Raw genomic sequence first — 22,009 nt, 5'->3', positions numbered from 1 at the left:
TCACTCATGTTTAATATTAAATCCACCTTGAGGGTTTATTATAATTGCAGTTGCCAGAAGCAATAATTTTAATATCACCAGTGTCTGTTAAATTTGAGCCCCTTTGACAGCTGTCATTACAGTGCTGCTTCTGCGAATTATAGAGGGGAATGCTTAATTGATGGTTACAGAGGGCTTTGGGGCTTTGAGGACAAAGGAATATAAAATTAAATTGACATGGCTTGCTAATTCATTTTTTTTTACATCTGCTGACACAATCTTATTAGAGAAGTTCAAAAACAATTGTGTTCATTTTAAAATGTTTATATAGTAGTATAGGTGGGTAACTTTTGTAACCTAATGGCCTTTGCATGGAAGAAATCTTTTTGTGAATTGCAGACAAATGTTTTGCAAAATCGTCTCAATACATGACAGTAATTGAAAACTAAAAAAATACATAATTCTGTGTTTGTACTTGCCATATATCTGGAAAAATAACCAGAACCACATTTACAAAAGGTGTTATAAGTCTTCTGATAGTTTTTCCTATATTGACCATTTTATAATACATTGATTAAATTGGCAGACACTGCCCTTGTTCCCTGACCCTCATTACTTTTATAGGTTGGGCAAACTGCAAAATGACTGCTGACAAGGTTTGTTCTTGATATACAATGCATTTTCTGATTATTCTTATAATATTTTCCAACCCTTAGATAAACACAGGCAAGGTAGTGTATGTCAAATAGATACCTTGTAGTGCTTGCTATTTTTTCTGTTGCAAGACATAAGCAAGCTAAAGCTGTAGTTTACTGGTCTCATTGGAAAAATTAGACTTTGCACAAATTGACTCCAATGCAACCACATTCAATTACAAATGTGCTATGCAGCTCTAAGGCTGGGTGAGACATTTAATTATTTGAATTTTATAGAGTGAGAAGTGAATAACATTTCAGTTCAATTCAGTTGTATTCTAATCTGTTTTAATCTAGCAAGGCATTTCCTTTTTTATAAGGTAAGTGAAATGCAGCCGGTATTAAATCTGCAAATAGTAAAACAGCCCTTTGTATTGAAATGTGAATCCTAATGAAAAAAGTTTTCCATCGTTGCCTGTAGTGTTAAGTTGTGCTCATCTCTTAACTTACTTTGGTGTGCTCCACCACTTCTAGATTCTGTGCATAATAACTGTGATAGTGTGTTATTATCCCTGTTCATAATTTTTACTTTTAAATGGTTGTGTACATTCTTTGTGGTAACATATAACTACAAAATTAGAATTATGGGATTGCTGCTGTGGTTTTCGGTTACGTACATACTGTACACACCTCATGTAAGAGGCACACCCCAAGTACATCTTTGCCATTTTTTAAATTAAATGTATGGTATAATCAAATATAAAAAGTCTTGGATTCCATGTTACATCTTAATATAGCTGTTGGATCACACAGCACATTCAGGATGGAATCTTGTGATTGTGTGGGGATTAGTTAATGTAGCTGGCACAGGTTCAATTGAAAATAAAGAATGAAGTGTAGAGTTCTTTTAAATTGTAGCTCAACCATAGTTTTTGACAAACCTAGAAAGACATTGAAGTCCATCTGTGGTGGGGTGTATGTGGAGTATTGAGATCATGGTATAAACTGGCCAAACAACCAATGAGAATGTACTTCCTGTGCACACGTTCTTGTCATCGATTTTCATTATGTGGGCACATGACATCCATCTTTTTATATCTTGCAGTGTGGTGAAAGGGCTCAGACCAAACATGCCTGCACTTACCCTTTTCAGCCTACTGGGAATAAGAAGTGTAAAGTATTTTTGGCTGCTTAGTATCTCTTGGCAGAGACGCATATTATGCTGTTATTTAGCTACATGTAATCTTATTTTTTTTGTAAGTGTTCTGTATTTGTAATATTTTTCATTAGTTTCTGGAAGCCATCTTGAAATACTGGGCATGAAATGCAGCAGTAGTGTTAAATTAAAGTGCAATACAGAGTAAATTAAAAATATTTGAAAAATGCCATCTTAACTTTTTTTTCCCCTTTGTCTCACACAGATGAATTCAAAGGTCATTCATTGCTTCAGGCAGCACGTGAGGCTGATATGGCGAAGGTGAAGAAAACTCTTGCTTTGGAAATCATCAACTTCAAACACCCACAGTCCCACGAAACTGCTTTGGTAAGAAATGCTAAGGACACAGCCATGACCTTCCTGTATAAATGTGGCTGGCCATGGTGGTTGTTTTCCATACAGTGATAGATGGATGTGTGTATTGATAGTATCGATCATTGCATAATTAACCTGTGAACTCCCAATTTAACTTAAGGGACAATTTGTTTTTTGTTTGGCGTTATGTATAAAGAACAACCTGTGAGAATAGTCTGCGATAATTGTGCATCAATTCCCTTGATTTCAGCACTGTGCTGTCGCCTCACCGCATCCCAAGCGGAAGCAGGTGACGGAGCTCCTGCTGCGGAAGGGCGCCAATGTCAACGAGAAGAACAAGGAGTGAGTGCGCCGTAGCCGGGGTTCGGCTTTCCTCTTGCTTTGACCCGTGCACTCCCTGCGGGCTCTCCTGACATGCTGACATGTCTCTCTCCCCACAGCTTTATGACCCCATTGCACGTGGCAGCCGAGAGAGCCCACAACGACGTCATGGAAGTACTACAGAAACATGGGGCCAAGGTGCAGACTTATGTTTTAATACTTGAGCTCCTATTTTAGTCTTCACCCCTGCCTCTGCTATCACTGCTGCACTGTGAAGTGCAAGTGAGCAGTGCCTGCCCCAGCTGTCCCTTGTGTGCCTTTCAGCCTCAGGGGGCTGAAATATTTCAACAAGAACATTGTCGTGCATCGGTGTGAAAATGTGTAGAATAAGATTAATGTAGAAAGTAATTTTCTAGTGAAAACATTGTTCCAGATCAGGCTGGGTGGACTTTGGATGCAGTGGGGTGTTTATTTTTATTTGTGATCTTAGCTGGTTAACAGAGTGGTTGGTTTGATGTGCCTTGGATCAGCTTGGATCTACATGTTGCATGTGCTTCTGTGTTCAGCTTCAAAAAAGTGTTACATAATGAATATTTAGGGCTCTCAGAGTTCAGGCTTGTTATTTCTGCATGAGTGTTAGTTCATGCGACGCAGTCATACTAATGAGGGGGATACTGCATTACGGCACACAGTGGGTCTTGACGGCTCACTGCTTTCCTGTGGCAGTTCTGTAAGATGCACAATAAACGGCAGATGTGTGCCAAACGCACTCATACTCTGTGCCTGCTTTGTGATATAACAAAGCTGTCTGCAAGTCATCAATTGATTGGTTTCCATCTTGGAATTTCTGTGATTTAACAGTGTTTAACAGCCCTTCCCAAATACCTGCAAACCAAATTTTTCAGGCCTGGAAAGATCTTGTAAGCCAGTATTCAAAAATGTATTTACTGCGACAATGAGTAAAGGCTGTTTATTTTTATTATTTTAGTCATTATTTAGTCAAATTAACGAGAAATGGAAGATGCAACAAAGGAGGGAGGCTTATTTTATTGTGTAGAGGTTAGTACAGTATCAAAGCCAGACTGATACCATGTCGGAATGGTTTGAATGTGTCTGTGAAGGTGCAGAAAAGCAGGAGGTAAGGATAGTAGTTACTCATTGGCATATAAATCAGTTCTTTCAAATATGTTTATAGCTATTGATGATATCCATTTTTCTAATAGGTTAACAAATGTGAAGAAAGTATTTAATGAAGCAATTTCTCAGTTTTTTCAAATTTCCTTTATTATTACAACACTTTAGATACATCTTGCCTGATTCTGTAGGAGAGTCCACAACAGCTTTAAATTCATCTTTCTCCTGGATTTTTTATTACCGTAAAGTAACCACAGACTGTCTTTAAAGGCAGAAGCTTCCAGATTGAGGCGATAAAGCATTGCCGGTGCACCAAGGCTTCTTTGAATGGTGCAGACTTCTAATGTCCTTGCCTCTCACGTAACCTGTAAGACTAACAGTGGCTGGCGGTCCAGCCGAGTGTGTGATAAAGCATCTTTAGCAGTGAAGCCAGGATTCCTTGAACAGTCAAGCGGTAGGAATCACAATGAAAGATTTATTGAGCCTCCTGTTTAATGGGCAGACCTGTTGTTCTTGGTGTTATATCCTTGCCAAGCTGAGAGCTAAATATTGGAGAAGAATGAGCCTTACTGAGCATAACAACGTATTCAGTTCTTTCATTGCTTTGCAAACCAGGCAGGCAGGCCTTTACTGTTGTGCAGTATGATTTAAATTTCTAACAAACTCGATTTAGAATTTACACTGAAGTTAACAGTTAACACATTTGGAATTCATTTTTCTTAATGTACCTGTCTCTAACCTTTTAGATTAATTTTCTGTTGAACTGGGATTTTTCTGATCACGCTTGTATAGTGACTCTAAGCAGTAGTTGCCGAGGTCAGCATGATATCTTAAAGCATTTTAATATGAGGCTTCCATTTGATCTGGGTCAATACGATGAGATTTATAGTAGAGGTGAATAAAATTTGAGTCTTTAATAATTAAAAGTGTATGAATTGCTTGCAAAAACAAGATAGGACCACAGGGAAATGGCATTTTTGGTTTGTTTGTTTGCTTTATACTCAGTGGTTCTGGTCATTAATTAAACAGATGGCCAGAGAACATACTGCCGGGAATAATAATAAGACTGGGGAACAGAGCTAAGGAAATGATCTTGATCAGCCACTGGGTGGTGACCACTTTATCCTGTGGGTCATTTAGCATTTCTGTTCTGTTCAGAAATCCGGAAGTCCAAAAATGGCCACTGTAAAAACTTTGCCTTGTCATGTGTTTCTTATCCCCAGTTATCTTTTTATCAAGATGAAGTTGTCATTATATGTAAAGTGAAGAAGCACAGGAGGCTTGAATTATCTTTGGTGCCCCAGGCTTTTTTTCTTTTGGGGAATCTGTTAATTTATTCCTGAATATTGTTATGCCTGTTTTGAGGTTAAATTCGGTTTTTTTTTATTTTTGACTGCCATCCTTGAAGTATTACTGTATCGGACTGGTTTTCTGTGTTCACAAACAGTGCAGAAAGCACTGATTAAAGAATGTTGTGTTAAATTAGAAGGGCTTCTTTTCTCACACAAGGAATGGTTTGATGTCTTTAATACACTATGTGGTGGGTTTCTAGTTTTGCCTTGGTTTCCTCTGGTTACCTGCATATTGCAGACACACAACAGGCTTTCCAAAGGATCGTGCTGTTTGCCTGCAGGGTGTGATAAATAATTCACATATGTGTTCATTTCAAACGATCAGATTTACACATGGCTCCTTCTCCCTAGCATTCAGAACTGTGGAGCTAGCAACTGTCAGTTTCACATCTGCTCTCGCTCCATCTCTATGTACACAAGAGTGGTGGGCAAAGTCTGAGCTGCTTATAGAAACACCATCAGTTGCTGTTAGAGCTACCTGTGGTCCTTTATGTCTTGTCTGTTACTATTAGACCATAATGGATGCTTAATTTTTTGTTGCAAGAGATTACATTCCCCATGGTCACAAATGTATGCTGCCACAGCTGTCTCAAATACTCAACAATAGCAGCATGCTTGTGTTTTAAATCAACCTGTATAAAAGCAATGCATAAATAAAAAAAAGCATATGATGAACAGGAGATCTTGTCTACCTCAGTAACATGAAGTACAAGCAGGTGTCACAGCAGTGGTGTCTGGTAAATGTCTTATTATTGGCTGAGAACGTTGTGAGCCTGCATAGATGAGAAGAAAAAATTCACACATGAATGTACCTTCTAACTAAATAAGAACTTAATTTTGTTTTATGTTGGAGACAGTGGCCCAGAGTATTTTGTTGCTTGTAACATTATTTGTAAGGCAGAGATTTTAAAGTGTCTTCTATAGCCCTGTAGCAGGTCATCACTTTGTGTTGTTGACTGTTCACCAATGCCCGCAGTGTTCTAACAGCTGGTGCCCTATGGTTGCAGATGAACGCCTTGGACACTCTGGGGCAGACATCCCTCCACAGAGCCGCCCTGGCTGGTCACCTCCAGACCTGCCGACTCCTCCTGAGCTACGGAGCTGACCCTACCATCGTCTCACTGCAGGGCTTCACAGCTGCGCAGATGGGCAATGAAGCAGTGCAGCAGATCCTTAACGGTGCGGAGCTCTGGTGCACATACTGCAGTGTGCACATTAGAACATTGCTAGGATCCAGCACTGGAGAAATCAAGTCTATAAATGCTGTCACAAAAAAATCACTGGTTGACTAATTCCTTTGATGTGTGTACTATGTAAAAATGAATGCTGAGTTTTAATTTTAGTTGCCATTTGATGTCTTCTGAGGTGATTCACCAAAAATGTGTAAATGTTGTCTGAAGAGGTAATTAGAATAAATCATGAGGTTTTCTAGTGAATTTCTGTAATACTCTAAAGTGAAGGAGTGGTTGTTTTTTTCGTTTGGAATTGTATACTTTTATTACAGCTCTTATTTGTGGATAGTAAAAAGAAAAAAAAACTATTGTTTGTAGGACAAACACTATAATACCCTGAAGGTGATCTGAGCCCATGGCTGTTGTGTCTGTAGTGTTTGAGTGCTTTTGAATGAGGGCATGGTGGAAAAATAGGGAAATGCAATTTACATATTGATAAGTTAAACATGAGGCAAAGTTAAATAGGGAGAAATATGCAAGTGTATTACACGTCAGAAATACGGAATTGATGTCACATGTTGTTAGTTTTGCAACGGCAGATCTATGTTAAGCAAAATCTGAAAGAGCTATATAGTTACAAATAGAATCTTATTCAAACTACCTAGAATTTATGAAACTATAGCAGTTTGCCTTTAGCTATTCTGGTTCAAGTACCACTGAGCAATAGGAACTCTTTATGCTAAAATACTACTACTTTTTATTTAAAAAAGAATCTTAATGCACCTGGCTTTTGAATATAATCCGCATACTGCTGAAGTGTGAAGCAATTAAGAATATGAAATGTCCTCCTTAATGTAATTTTTGTTTTGTAATTATCTGAGAGAAAATTTTAGCTAATTTGAATTTTCCTGTTATTAATTTAAATTATTTAATGACACGTCTGTGACATTTATATTGCAAGTATCGGAAACTGACTAGATATTTGTTCAGTTATTTTGAGTTCCATCCCTGCAAAATTGATAATTTTATTGTCACTTCAGTTATTAATTTAACATCCGTTAATTCAAGTGGTGATCTTCAGAGAAAAGTGACTAAATTTGGATAAAATGATAAAGAGCATTTTTCTTTTAAAAATTAATATTTAAAATCATCAGAATGAATGAAAAGGCAGCAAAATAAAAATAAGATTCAGATCAGCTGCTTCAGACAGGAGATGTCTCACCTGCAGGTGTACTGATTCTGCTGCATGCTTTTAATTGCAGCTTCTGTTGTGTGATCATTAAATTGACAGGAGTCAGCAAAAGCTTTTTTTGGTTTTTGCCTGCAGAAAACATTCCTGTGCGCAACTCTGATGTTGATTATCGGCTTCTAGAAGCTGCTAAAGCTGGAGACCTGGACACTGTGAAGGTATGAACAGCACATTTCATCTGCCAAGTTTTCCTAATTAAACCTCGCACAGTATCTTAAGCTGTTACAGCAGATCTGTACAAGCAGAAGTGTACCTTTGCTCAATAGGTAATATCGTTTGCGAACCCATGGTGCTGATTCACTTTAGTCATTTGTTGTGTGGTCATTTTAAACCACGTCAGCGCTTTAAATGTCATCATCTTGCACTGTTTTTTGTATCCTTCTTATATTTTTTAAATAAAAGCACCGGGACAGAAATCAGTTTTCTGTGCAGAAGCAAAACTACAACTGTTTACCAAATAATTGCTCTGCCCATTTCAGTTTCTAAATTCTGTAACACATTGTCTCCAGCACCAGCAAAGACTGGGATGTTTAAGAGAAGATATTAGAGTCTAGATATTCCAGTATTATAAGATTGTGTTGGCACTAGCTTTACCTAATATTTTCTGCCATATTAGATGTTTTAGATGTTTTAAATCAACGGTTTGTTTCTTTCAGCAACTGTGCTCCCCGCAGAATGTGAATTGCCGGGATCTGGAGGGTCGTCACTCTACCCCCCTACACTTTGCCGCAGGTTATAACCGCGTATCTGTGGTGGAGTACCTGCTGCACCATGGGGCTGATGTCCATGCCAAAGACAAAGGGTATGACCCTTTCCTGGTGTCCAGATACTTGCTCTCTTCTGCTGCAGGCTGTGTTGCAGATCAGTCCATGCTGAGGTGTTTTTAACTGACAAGAAATACTTGCTTGTTTAGCCTCGGGCATCTTGATGCTGCCTGTGTGCACTGAAAAGGTGTCACATTGTCAGTGCACCTTTAACATTTAAAAGATTGCTCAACATCTTGGAGAGATTATGGCAGCAATGTCATATTTATTAATTCTATTTATTTCCTGCATATTTTATTCAGGGCCGGTTGTATTGTAAACTTCCTGAAGGTTTAAAATGGGATGCTGCCCCGTTGCTAGTACTAATCCTGCTTTACTTATTAACAGTTTTATATTAGTTTTATTCTGAAAGTAAATTAAACATTTTAGGAACGGTATTTAAGAAAGGTAACATTCTTATTCTGTTTCTCTGCAAATGCACAGTCATTCCTTACCCTTGGCTGTAAATGGCCTCTGAGGGATAATATTAGAAGAAGCACTGTGCTGTAGTGATGCCTAGTCTTTTCATTGACTTTTTTAAGATTGCTTTCTCTTAATTGGATTCACATGCCGTCATGCTCATGATTTTATCTAAATAAAAAATGAAAGTGCTTATTTTCCTATCAGTAAGGATGATTTAAATATGGATAATGTCTTTGTATAGGAAAAGGTAGATTCTAGCTGTGAGTGGAATCTCAATTGTGTCTTTTTTATGACTCTGAAGGCAGCCAAATAGCTACGCAGCGTGCTGATGTCTGGCTTGTGCCCTTCTTTCAGGGGTTTGGTTCCTTTGCATAATGCCTGCTCATATGGACACTATGAAGTAGCAGAGCTACTGGTCAGACATGGGGCTTCAGTCAATGTTGCAGACCTATGGAAGTTCACCCCTCTGCACGAAGCAGCGGCCAAAGGAAAATATGAAATCTGCAAGCTGCTCTTAAAGGTATGCTTGGTAATTATGCTCATCCTGCCTTCCATTCTTAAACCTGTCCGCCCCAAAAGAAATTTAAGTGTGAGCTTAACATATCTTTCAGTAGGCCTTTTTAAGTTAGTTCATTTCCATTTAATTTCTGTTTGCTTAATGTTATTTTATTAGCTTGCCATTGAGGAGATTAAAGAGGGGTTTTGTGCTCATAATATTAGGTCTTAACCTGCCAATGTTATCCTTTTGTTAACATCAACAAGGGAAAGCATCTAGAGAGTATGGTATTTGGCATTTTCAAAAACTCTACTCCATTCAACAGTTTTATTATTTGAAGAATGCTGAAATGTATTCAGATGTGTTGACATTCACATCAGCCAAAACATTTAATTAAGCTGAATAGAATGCAGCAGAGTCTTATTTATTTCTTGTTTTCTATATTTGAACAATTTGTTGTGCTGTAATTGTCCAAATATGTTTCGTTGTCGTTCTATTCAACAGGAATGCCACAATCACGTGAAAGAGTGCTGACTGTGAGCTTAAGTTTTTGACGTTATTGCTGTGTGTAAGAGACTCTGGTGATCAGTTACTGTTAATGATCTCTGAAAATTTTCATTAACCTTCATGAATTGTCTTTTGTATCTTCTCTTAAAAAAAATTATTCCTGCAGTAGTGTAACGCAAGGAATGGCCTTCTTTCTTCTGTGCCAGGACCTCCACTTTTGCCTTCCGTGTCTTTTTTTTATTTACAAGGCAAACATCTTTGAGATTTTTGGGGGATTTTTTTTTGCTTAAGCATGCAGGACTTTTTTTTAAATTCATTCCTTTGATTTACAGCATGGGGCTGATCCTACAAAGAAGAACCGGGATGGAAACACGCCTCTAGACATGGTGAAAGAGGGTGACACAGACATCCAGGACTTGCTGAGGGGTGATGCGGCTCTGCTGGATGCTGCCAAGAAGGGGTGCCTGGCCAGAGTGCAGAAACTGTGCAGCCCAGAGAACATCAACTGCAGGGACACCCAGGGGCGCAATTCAACTCCGTTGCATTTAGCAGGTAGAGCCACCACTGACTGCCTATCCAGTCAAATGTTGGATGGAAAAAAAAAGAATCTCTTGACAACTGTTTTCTGCACATGTTTCTAAGCACCTACAGTACATTTGTTTGTTATATAATCAGTGGATAGAAATTAAGTCCTACAGTGAGCACTGCTACACAGTTCCACCTTGACTATGTTTGTAACTTACGTAAGAAATAATTGCCTCATTAGTGAAAAAATGGGTTGGGCATAGGTGATGAGCTGGCTTACCCTGTAGGATTTCAAGCCCTGGTGTAAATCATGAATGAAGAACACAGAAAGGAACCAATGTTGCCTTTGAGCCATTAGTATGTTGGAAGTTGGATGAAATCTCCACTCTGTTGCTTGCTATCTGGGTTGTTTACAGCTGACAGTTTCTAACCTAGCCAGGCATTACAGCCAAATGCAGTCTGTGATTGGTAAAACACAGCTCATGGCAGCTTACCGTCACTCATTGATGAGTATGTCTAACTGGTGTCCTGGGCAGGAGTGTCTAGTTGCTACAAAATTCCACTTGTACTGTTTGGTTGCAATTTGTCTGCATAGCACTATGCTGATCAATTCCTGACACCTCACTTAGAACACTTCATGTAGTCTATCTGAATTGACAGCATTCCATCTGAACACCACATGTCCACATGCTGCTTATACAGTAATGATTTTCTTGAGAATATGACCACGGTGCCATGGATGCCCTTACTGACCAAACTCAATTTCATTGAATGATTGTGGAATAGGCTTGGGTGGTGTGTGGTACCTAGGGCTCAGAGACATCTGAACAGTCAGTGCTTTTCCTGGCTCTGGGAGAGGAATTGAACAAAATCCCACAAGTACCTGCAACTTGCATGATGCAAAGCATTCGTTGTAAATGTGCAGCTTAAATTGCTTCCAGTGATGGCCTGGGGCTTTTAACTGTAGACCTCCTGTGAATACATCTGATGACAAATGTTAGTCAACATATCCTTCTGTCACAAAAGTGTCAGTATACCCATTACAAAAAAGTAAGTCCGTTACAGCTTACTTTCTATATCGGACCACCTAAGCCTTTTCTAAAGCATGTCATTGACATTGATCACATGTCCTTTTAAGAAGGGATTGCCAATGTCGGTACACAAATGGCAAAAGTTCAGAAATGCTCTCCAGCTTTTTGGAATTCAGAGGCAAATAGTATAGGCACCAGATGGATAGTGGAGCAGCTCTGGGCCAGGGCATCATTGTTGCGAAATCATTGAAATGGGAATAAATAGCCATAGTAATAGACTGTAAAAGCAAGAGCTAATGCTAATGGCCATAGAAAGTGTTTTTTGTTTAGAGATTTCATATAGATACAATTGTAAGTGGAACATTTAATTGACAGCAAGTCTTGTCTCTGTTTGGCCTTTTACATTTTAGAGTTCACAGAATTTACCTAAGCGATTGCTGTCTGATTAAATACATTTCAGGAAAGACTAATATTTAAAATTATGAAAAAAATGTGAAAAGATTATAATTTGTCTTTTGTACTATAACAAATAATGGCTTACACGTGTATAGTGTACTTTATCCCTAAGGATACCAAAGTGCTGCAAATATAGATGGATTTCTACACAGCAGATAAGGCGGACAAATGAGAAGCTACTTAACAAACTGAACAAAGCTAGACCTTAAGGAAAACTGCACCAAAGCACCAAAGTGGAATTTAACTAGTATGCAGACGTTAACACTCCTACTCTTCTGAACAGCACCATTGGATCTCTAATAATTGTGTAGTTGGTTTAATATTTTAGGTGTGTAGGATGCTCCTCTTAGATAGCATCTACCTTCACCTTATTGTGGCACTTGTTTGAAAATTCTGGTCTAGAGGAAAGAGTTCCACCTACTGGTCCACAAACCCTACTTATAGCAACACCTTGTTTTTTCTGTGAAGGTCTCCCATCAGTGTTGACCAGGCCCAGTCTTACTTAAGCTTTTAAGATATGATTAAATGCGATTTTAGAACATAAAACCCAATGTCAGTGTTGCACATTTTATCAGGAAGTCTACAGAAATGCAACTCTCCTAATTTTATCTTAATTTATTTACATGCAGTGCCATGTTAGTTTTACTATTAAAATCATATAATATAAAAAAAAATATTGCTATAATTGAAGGTTAAAGTATTTAATAATACTTCCTGACCTCAGGCTAAGCCAGACTAAGTAATTAATGAGATATTAAAGAATAAGAGACACCTTGAACTAATCAGTGAACTATGAAGCTTATGTTTTTTCCTGATTTTTTTTTCAGGAAACGTAAAAATATACAAGCCTAGCTGCTAAAATATGTAATGTAAGATTTTTTTACCAAATGTTGTATTTTGTATCAAATTTCTTTCTCCTTAGTTAATGAATAGGTTTTCAAGTTAAAAATTATTTGCAGCTAATGCTTAAATGTGATCTGAATATTTATTTTTCAGTTATAAAACTCTTGACCACAAAACTCTAAATGACCACAAGATTTAAGTTCTTGATTTCAAGAAAAGCAGAAAGATAATTTCTTCGTTAGACAAGTATTGCGCCTCAGTGCCAGGCATATATAAGTGTTCAGAATGTCAGTTCCCGAATAGCATGTCTGGTGGTGTTTTTCAAGCTGGTCTCTGACTGTTTTAATTTTGAAAAATAAAAGAATATTCTTGTGACTCGTTAAAGTTATTCTAAAAAGCTCTTCAATATCACAGCTGCTTTCTCTGTAGGAAGCTGGAAAATGTTTCTATGTAATTAGGAGCTTCGGCAGCCTCAGTTTTTTTAAATGTGTATATATAGCCTGCAGTAAGAGTCCAGCCACTTCTGAAGAACCAGATAGTCCGATATGCCCTTACAGTACACACTGGGAATGTTGCATTTCAGATCTTCAGAAACATCTGGGCAATTCAGTAATTTGTTGCCACAGCTAGATTTGAAACGGACAACTTGATTGTTTAAAATATTAAACAGTGAACATCTAGATAAAATAATTATGTTTTTATTTCGCATGTTTAGGAACCCATAGTAATCAGACAGTTTAGTTAAAAAGGGTGGATTGCCATCACTTATTATGTGCAGAAATGTCTGCAGTATTTTTGCACACAAAATCATCTTTATATACGCGTCATCTTTATATCAAAAATCGTTTATATGATTACCCTACACACTGGAGCCTGACTTCACAAAACAGTTGAATCCAAGATTGAAGGTTTTTGTAAACCAAAAAAAATCTATTTTCAAGCTATCGAATTGGAAGAACCTTTTTGTGTGCATGTTCAGCGCTCCAGAACCCGTAGATTAGGCTGGTTTCATTGATTTTTTTTCCAAGAGTAAAGCATAAAGTCAAAGGGGAATAATCTTTCATCATTCCCTTTCTGCTGTGCAAGTCAAGCTGTTATTTGTTGAAGAATTTGGGCTTCCAGTAATCAACAAAAGTAATACTGTGGATGGAAAACACCCTATAATGGGAAGATAGTTGCGGTACTTCCAGCACTTTTCTTTCTAATTCCATCCATTAAAGCATGCACAAAGGTAGAAATTGCATACATTTAATATGCCAATTGCCATAGCTGAAAACTACGGAATGCTAAAGATTTTTTGTATGTCTGGGTACATTCAGCTTTAGCTTTAGCTTTAATGTTAAAATATTAATTTTTCCAAATATTCAGATTTTTTTAAAGATGTTTATTTGGGAGCCTAGCAAGTTGTGCATTTTTTTCAGAATGATTCAGGTTCAGTTTGCGAATGTTTTACCATTTGTGGAGTATCAAGAAGGATAAAGTGGAGGGTTTGGCAGTAAAACTGTCTGTTGGAGTCTGTGTTTCAGGTTCACAGCACTGTAATTATTGTTGACGTATTTAGATCTTGGTAACTTTGCATGGAAATATTATAATTATTATTATATCAGTGCAGCAATATTTTAAAACATATTTGCAAAAACAACACACATTACTAAGGGTGTTAACATATATATCAGAGTATCAACAGGTGATTTCTTAGTGTAGTGTATTGTGTGGTCTGGGTTTAATGTTTTTTTTTTTATTTCTGCAATTTCATAATGGAAATTGAGTTTTAAGTGAGTGGAAAAGACTTGGCTTTTGGCTTTGATGTGTGATTGAGTATGATGCAGTGCCTTCTCTGTGTTCCCTGCAGCTGGGTACAATAATCTGGAAGTAGCAGAGTACCTTCTTGAACATGGGGCAGATGTCAATGCCCAGGACAAAGGAGGTCTGATTCCACTGCACAATGCAGCCTCTTATGGAGTGAGTATGACCACACAGCCTGCTTCTTGCTTGATTTTTTGTTTTCCAGAATTTGGTCTTTATAAGCGCTTTACCTAATTTATTTCTATACATCTTTGAAATTCTTCAACAGCACTAATTCATTTAACTCGTCATGACTTTATTGCATGACAGTGGGAAAGAACTGCCATATTGAATGCAATGCTAATGCATATTTTCTCTTTACTTGCCTAGATAAAATTTCAGCCTTTTTGTTGTTGGTTCTGTGCCCTTGTTATCTTTAGTCAAGATTGGCCTTTTCTTTAGAGAGAGAAATGATAGAGGCATAATGTAAGAATTTGGGTTTTGATGTTCAGAGTCATTAAATGTCATTGTCTCTCAAAACTAACTCGTTTAAAAATATGATTGGGACTACAAAGCATGTAATTTCCACAAAAGGTACAGATTGACATTTTTGCTCTTGGAAATTTTAAATTAACTAATTAAGTTTTAGAATATTGTTAATTCATTATAGGTTGCTTTTTTGTTTTTTAAGTTTGAAGCAGGACCATCATGAAATATAGTTTTTTTATTTATATATTCTTCTCATTAGAGCTGAATTTTTCCTGTCATTTCATTTTATCACTCGTTCACTACTAGCTGAATCTGAAGAGACCGTGAGATATCAGTGGTATAATATAATTATATTTGAAATAATATGGATAATTCTCGGCAACTGTGACCTGGCATGGCTGTAAAATATCATTCTTTAAATAAGACTACCATGGAGTCCATATGTTCTTGATTGAAATTCATTTAATCTATTGCACATCTCCTGATTGGGGACTGTACATGAAATGTGACATCTAAATGGAAATCAGTGCATTGTAAGTCATGCCTTCTTTAAGTTCCTTAACAAAAATATTGAAATAAACATTATAAAAGAATGTGAAGAAAAACAAGCTATTCGTGAGATCCATTATATTTTTTCAAACGCCTATTACATTTATAAACCTAAGCATTACCTTGCCCAGTCTCTGGCCACTAGAATTTAGAAAAAAAAGTATTTAGTTTTAAGCAGACAAGAGCAAGACACTGCAGTTTTAAAACATAAATTATGATTTCATAAGGCATCCATGTCCTGTTAACAGAGATTGTGATTAACATGACCTGTAAATTATTGAGATAAAATCAGCTGAAGTCAATTAGCCTCTCTGCTACACTGTGAACTCCTCTGGTTAGCTCAAGTACCTGGCAAATATCATTAGTGCTGAAGTACAGTGTTTTGAGTTCAGTAGCTGAATAAAATCCCTTGAATAGAATCAGAGAGAACCTGAGTGGATTGATATGAGATGCTTCTTAACCTTCTTTGTCATATGCGAGGTGAAATATTTTTTGTCCGAGCAAGGGAAGCTCATACAGTAAACGGGATAAAAAGCATTGAGCGTAGTGTAGATGAGTGCAGAATTTATAAGTGTTCAGCTTTGTTTTTATACCATTACTTTATTTTATAGCTTATACAGTCTTGAAATTCGATAAGCTCTTGGAGAAAGGAAAGGCTATTTAATAGCAGCAGTTGGGTCACTTTCACAAAGCACATTTCTCTTTCCTGTCTGGGAGCTAGAGGTGCAATCTGTGTGTGTGGCTCCTAGAGTGTCAGAATTACACATTGCTACAGCACTTCTGCATAGCCTGTGAATCTACCTCCTGTCACAGAGAATTGAGACCAGCCTTAGCTCTAATAGTGCTGTCGTTCTGGTAATCATCTGCTGTCACTCTTTTGACCTTGAATGTTCTGGCACGAATGGGTCTACAGTTTACATGAGGGAAGTTTGTTTAAAAAATATAATTGCCTTAAGGCAACCCAGGATTGAGTATACAACGTAGCAAGCAATCAAGATTAGAAAGTAACGTATGCAGCACAACACATAAAAACAACTCATAACAATTCTGCAGAAAGTTTGTGGCTAGTACAAAAGCATTATTTTTTACTTCACTAGTTTGTACTTACTTCATCGAACAGGGACCAAAGTTTTCTTTTAGTTTAATGTGTGTCTGCATACTGGTGTTGTGAATAAGAAAATATTCAATGAAAAATTGAGAATAGTGAAACAAATTCACTGTTGTTTAGAATCCTAATTGATCTTGTACAATTCCAGTCTTTTCTAAACGCATTCCAATGAAAGTTTAACCATTTGCATATTTTTAATATGATTTGCTTACAAGGAAATGATGGAAATTGTTAAAGAATATTAACTATTTATGTACAATCCAGAGATGACTACTGGTGTAGAAATGTGTTATGTTGAAATATTAGTTGAGGTGCATGGACCAAAAGGATATTCATTTTGATCATATTTTTCATAACAGCATGTGGACATTGCAGCTCTCTTAATCAAGTACAACACTTGCGTTAATGCTACCGACAAATGGGCCTTCACCCCCCTCCATGAGGCAGCCCAGAAGGGGCGGACCCAGCTGTGTGCTCTTCTTCTGGCCCATGGAGCTGATCCCACTATGAAGAACCAGGAAGGACAGACGCCCCTGGACCTGGCAACGGTGAGGGCTGACCTAGGGTCACAAGCTACAAGCACATCTAAGATCTCAGCACCCCCTGCAGCACACATCTTGGCCATACCCTTATACAATTCAGGCGCAAAGTAACATGCGCTTGCAGAGGAAGAGATTGGATGTCTCGAAAGTCTTCTTTACGAACCTTGAAAGAAAGCAGTTGAAAGGTGTGCATGTGTTTGATGAATGATGATACAGCTATCTTTAACACATTCATGTAACCTGTACACAGTCCAGGTAGGAATGAGAGACATGGTATACAGAAACTCCCTCTGCTCCATTCCCTAACTCAGGAGGACCTGCAGTTGAAATTGGGGAGAGAATTTAAAATTCTGATTAGGGTCACTAATCGGACCTACTCTTTATGTCTTTGGGAGATGGGAGGTAATGAGAGAGCTGACTGATGCATGCATACTTCACATAGAAGTCCTGTGAGGCAATGCTGTACAAATTGTTAACACACTAAGGTGATTTTTGATACACATTTGAATTCCTCACAGTGCTAGTGTAGCACTTGACTCTAAAATCCACATGCGCTCATTGAGTGCAGTGACATCATCAGTATAGTTATAACGAGTATCAGATGTTCTTACAGGTATTTCCAGAGTCACTTTTTTGTCAACTTCTTTAACAGTTTGAAAAGTTGCAAGTTAGTGCTAATCTGTAATATTCAGTTCACAAGTTGACTAATTCATATTACCTGGGAATGTCATGCTCAAGTAAATGTACTCTTTTCCATGAAATAAATCTTTTTGGGAATGACTGGTAGTACAGACAGAACTACAGTGCGTGGGTCAATAAAATAGCTCCTAAATTAGAGATATCCCTTCCCTTAAATCAGTGGTTCTCAAACTTTTTGGACCAAGTACCACCCCTAATCCAACCAAAGCATCCAAGTACCACCTACAAGTCATCATCTCATAGGAACCCCAGAAATTCTCAATGACCAACATGAGCGCGCGTGCACACACACTCACACAAACATATAATAAATATTATAATAAACTTTATTTGATATAGCGCCTTTAAAGGTGGCTTCTCAAAGTGTTTTACAGAAAAAAACATTAACAACAACTAATAAAAAAGCACCATTTCAGTGAGAGGGGTGAGCCTGTTTAGTTGAGCAAAGCAGATGTGAATTAATTTTTCGAGCCTTGATACAATTCACAACAGAGTCTTAACAGATATTAAATCGTCAGGCATTTTCTTAACGGCAAAGGTCTCGCGGTGGATGTTGTAATGCGTACATTAATTTCTGGAGCAATCCATCTAGTTCGTGCAACTACACCGTTATGTCGGCTTGTCATTGCTCTAGCACCACCTGTACAAACTCAGACGCATTTTATCCAGTCGAGGCCATTTTCTTCGATAAATTAATTCAGAAGCTGAAATATGTGTTCTCCTGTAGTTCCTGTTGGTAGCGGTTTACAGAACAGAAAGTCTTCATGGGACATGCCCTCAAACTCGTATCTAACGGAAACGAGTAAATTGGCCAAATCGACTACAGACTCATCTAATTGCGGTGAAAAACATCTGCTCATCTTAACGCGCTCTATCAATGTAATTTTCATATAATCCTTAATTTCAATAATTCTATGAATGACTGTGTCTTTCAGGGGGAGGGGGGCAGCAGGTCGAGCTGTTTAGCAGCTTTTTCTCTACACATAATACGTGTCAGCTCTTTTGCCAACGGTAAATAAGGTTCTTCAAAAATAGTGTAGCTTACCTGCTTTAGCAATCCGCAAGCTTGCATTTTTCCGCGTTTCTGTTTTTATTTCCGTATTTATTTAAAGTTTTTATTTCATGCGCATGGGAGCGAAACACAGAGACAATTGGTGTATTTTTCTCAAATTAGAACAGTTCTTAAATATTTTTCTGTTATCACGCTTTCGTGTGCTCACAAGATTACCTGCGTTCGTAGCACGTATTTCTATGCATTCCTGTGTTTACAACGTTGGCATTGTTCCAAAATCACGCACATTCTCCTTTTTCCCTATTTGCTGGAGATACAGTAGCTTTTTTTAAATACAATTGGTCACTTGCATCCGTAGCACGCATTCCTATAGAGTGGTATAGAATTACAGAGTATCTCTTGTGTCCACTGAAGTATTAGCACGCACTGTACCGTAGTACGTAGGCTGCGTATTCGATACGTATTAAAATACAAAATATGAAAACCCGTCCCGATTTTTCAGCGCACACGACACAGTTCCATGGTCATTTGGCGTACAAATTGGCGGCACTCCACGTACCACTGCCGGTACGCATACCACAGTTTGAGAACCACTGCCTTAAATCATTGCCTTATCACTGCGAGATAATTTAAGTTAATTAACTGTGATTTAATTTAAATTGAAGAAAGAACATAATTATTCCCATGGACCTAATAATGACGGTATTTTTTACTTTGTCTACAGTACTTAGCAGTTTTTTAACAATTTTGCACTTTGAACTTTTGTGTTCTGTGAACTTTGTATTCTTATTGAGAACGAAACTGTGCCTTTTTAATGTTGCTTTATGTTACCTCTTTGCCCCCTTTTACTGCTGCTACTTTTAACTACTGTGCACATTTGTGAACGCTAAGCATCGAGACTCAATGGCTTGTGTGAGACATTTCCCGTTTTCTTAAGACTTTCTGACTTCTACTGAACAGTAAAAATCCTCCAAACAGGCAAATATGTAAACTATTTGGCTATGCAATATTTGCACTTAATCTTGTTCCATTCACAAATTTCATTTTTGAGATATGCTCTTTGTTTCAGCAAAACAGAGCTATCCTTCTCAACTGATTTTCAGACTGTCCTTTCTGTAACCGATATTTCCTAAACATAGGTGTCTGTCGCTATTAGATTGTGCTATTTTTCCAGCTCTGAAGGTGAAATGCCATGTGTAGTATGAATTGTTGCTTTCTTGTACCTCACCAGTTTTGTCGACATGTTTTGCTTTTGCTGTTTCTTCCTCCATGCTGTCACAGGCTAAAGGGTCATGGTGACTGGAATCGACTGATGCCACTGAGCTAAGTTTCCTGTCTTGTTTCTCTTGTGGCCGTCTCTCAGGCGGATGATATCAGAGCGCTCCTGATAGATGCCATGCCTCCTGAGGCCTTGCCCAGCTGCTTCAAGCCCCAGGCCACAGTGGTCAGTGCCTCCGTCATCTCACCAGCCTCAACACCGTCCTGCCTTTCCGCTGCCAGCAGCATCGACAACCTGACGGGGCCACTGGCAGAGCTGGCTGTCAGTGGGGCCTCAGGTGCCGCAGACGGAGCCACTGGTACTGAGAGGAAGGAAGGGGAGAGTAAGTGACAAACTATTTACCTAGGAGTGACCCAGTACTCATTTTCAAAGAAGCGAGACACAGAGCACATGTTAATTTAAGAACGCCTTAAAAGCATGGTGAAGTTAATTGTTTTGTAGCTATTATGATAGCAGTCCTAGAAATGAGGATGTGTTGTAATGAACTGCTTACTGTGGACAGTACGGTGTCTGCGTACCCTGCAGTGTGCTGAAATCTGAATTTAAATCTTTAAAAAGAAGGGAAAGATTTTGGGCTTGTCTTTATCTTCTATGGACCAGTTGGGTATACTGCCACTAGTTTGATTTGCCATTGCAGTCCCACAAAGGCATATGCTGAAATGTGCATTTAGTAACTGAATGAAGAGAAGTCTTGCCATTCCCTCTGCTTAGCAGTTGAGGTTTTGGGTGATGACAGAAATAAACCAAAGGCAATCTATTTCAGAAAGGAATTTCATTTACTGGGTGCTGAAAAATGACAAGTCTTTTTTTTTTTTTTTTTTACAGTGGCAGTGCTTGATATGAACATCAGTCAGTTCCTGAAGAGTCTGGGTCTCGAACATCTTAGAGACATATTTGAGAGAGAGCAGGTAAGGACTTTGCAGAAAGACCATGAAAATATTGTGTATGTATGTTTATACTACCGAAATATTTAATAGTTCAGGGATTCGCTTGTATACAATTTCATCAGACAGATAAACCACAGAGACGGAAATAGACAGCAGCTGCTGTCACTGTGGATTTCTTCATTTAAAATCTCACTTTTTTTAACAGTCGCTTGTTCACTGTTTTTGCTTGAAGCTTGTTCAAAACAGTCACATAAGCCCTTTCTTGAATATAAGAGAACTTCCTATACATAATTGTCCTTTCAATTCAATGCAGTTCCTCAGTGCATTATATCCTGAACACCAAAAAAACCATCAATTACAACTGCAACAAATCCACAAGGATATCATCAAGAAAATGACATTGTAATTTTCCTGTGTATAACAGTCAACTCATGCTTTGCTCCAGATAGCAGATGCTGTCCTGTGGGATGTATTCGTTACTTTCTCAGTGCCTGAACAAGTGTGCACCTGTTTACTGGTCTCTGAGCCCCAGATACCACACATTGTTCCAGCTTACCACACAATGTTTCAGTGGGGCTCAAGCGTGGCAAGTAGGATATCAGTGACATTACTGCTACAGTCTCATCCATAAGAAAGCAATTGATAATAACTTGCTATATTGGTGGAATGCTGTGAAGTTAGGATGAGTTTGTAGGAAAAGTCATATGTGATGTCTCAGATCTTGAGAAATAAGTGCTCTAAGTGGAATTCTGTAAAAAAGTAGACATCTGTGCTGACTATCTCGATTAGAGATCTCAGTTTATTAATTCAGGTTTCTTTACGGACCTGAATTTCTCATTAAGGTATCTAAAGAGGACCTGTAGCATTTACTTTTTACTCAAGAGTGAATCTTCTAATATGACTACATAGAGAGAGGAAGAATAAAAGTCAAATATGTTTTAAATAATAAATAAGTTATGTTCTCACATTAAATGTACCTTATTTGTACAGTCTTATTTTGCCATTTTTTGTAATCATATTCCATTTGAAGTCTAAATAGCCAGACTTTCATATATCTCTTCCTTCATCCATCAGAGCTATGCAAAATAAGATTTATCACAAGCTGCAGAAGTTCAATAACATCAAGGTTTTATTAATTTAGTAAGTAGTGAAAAGCTGTTTGTTCAGTTGGGGCAACAGTAATCAAACAGACCCACCATTTG

At 37.9% G+C, this 22,009-nt stretch overlaps 2 protein-coding genes across 3 annotated transcripts in view; one reads left to right on the top strand and one right to left on the bottom strand.

Moving 5' to 3' along the window:
• rpl17 (ribosomal protein L17) overlaps positions 1 to 22,009 on the bottom strand; it is a 306,152-nt gene that overhangs the window by 266,805 nt on the left and 17,338 nt on the right. The gene's annotated exons all lie outside the window — the stretch shown is intronic.
• Positions 1 to 22,009, top strand: part of LOC102689581 (poly [ADP-ribose] polymerase tankyrase-1) — a 141,799-nt gene that overhangs the window by 107,570 nt on the left and 12,220 nt on the right. For both annotated transcript variants that reach the window (XM_006627156.3, XM_015339996.2), the window contains 12 exons: positions 2,036 to 2,157; positions 2,396 to 2,487; positions 2,586 to 2,664; positions 5,960 to 6,131; positions 7,452 to 7,531; positions 8,030 to 8,175; positions 8,954 to 9,119; positions 9,935 to 10,154; positions 14,310 to 14,419; positions 16,748 to 16,936; positions 20,005 to 20,242; positions 20,746 to 20,828. In XM_006627156.3, the coding sequence (XP_006627219.2) occupies positions 2,036 to 2,157; positions 2,396 to 2,487; positions 2,586 to 2,664; positions 5,960 to 6,131; positions 7,452 to 7,531; positions 8,030 to 8,175; positions 8,954 to 9,119; positions 9,935 to 10,154; positions 14,310 to 14,419; positions 16,748 to 16,936; positions 20,005 to 20,242; positions 20,746 to 20,828 (1,697 nt within the window). The remainder of the gene's footprint in view (positions 1 to 2,035; positions 2,158 to 2,395; positions 2,488 to 2,585; positions 2,665 to 5,959; positions 6,132 to 7,451; positions 7,532 to 8,029; positions 8,176 to 8,953; positions 9,120 to 9,934; positions 10,155 to 14,309; positions 14,420 to 16,747; positions 16,937 to 20,004; positions 20,243 to 20,745; positions 20,829 to 22,009) is intronic.

This window comes from Lepisosteus oculatus, chromosome 3 (assembly GCF_040954835.1).
Source record: "Lepisosteus oculatus isolate fLepOcu1 chromosome 3, fLepOcu1.hap2, whole genome shotgun sequence".
NCBI classification, from domain to species: domain Eukaryota; kingdom Metazoa; phylum Chordata; class Actinopteri; order Semionotiformes; family Lepisosteidae; genus Lepisosteus; species Lepisosteus oculatus.
Note: the sequence above shows the minus strand (reverse complement) of the source record. Positions and strands in the feature narration are given on the sequence as shown.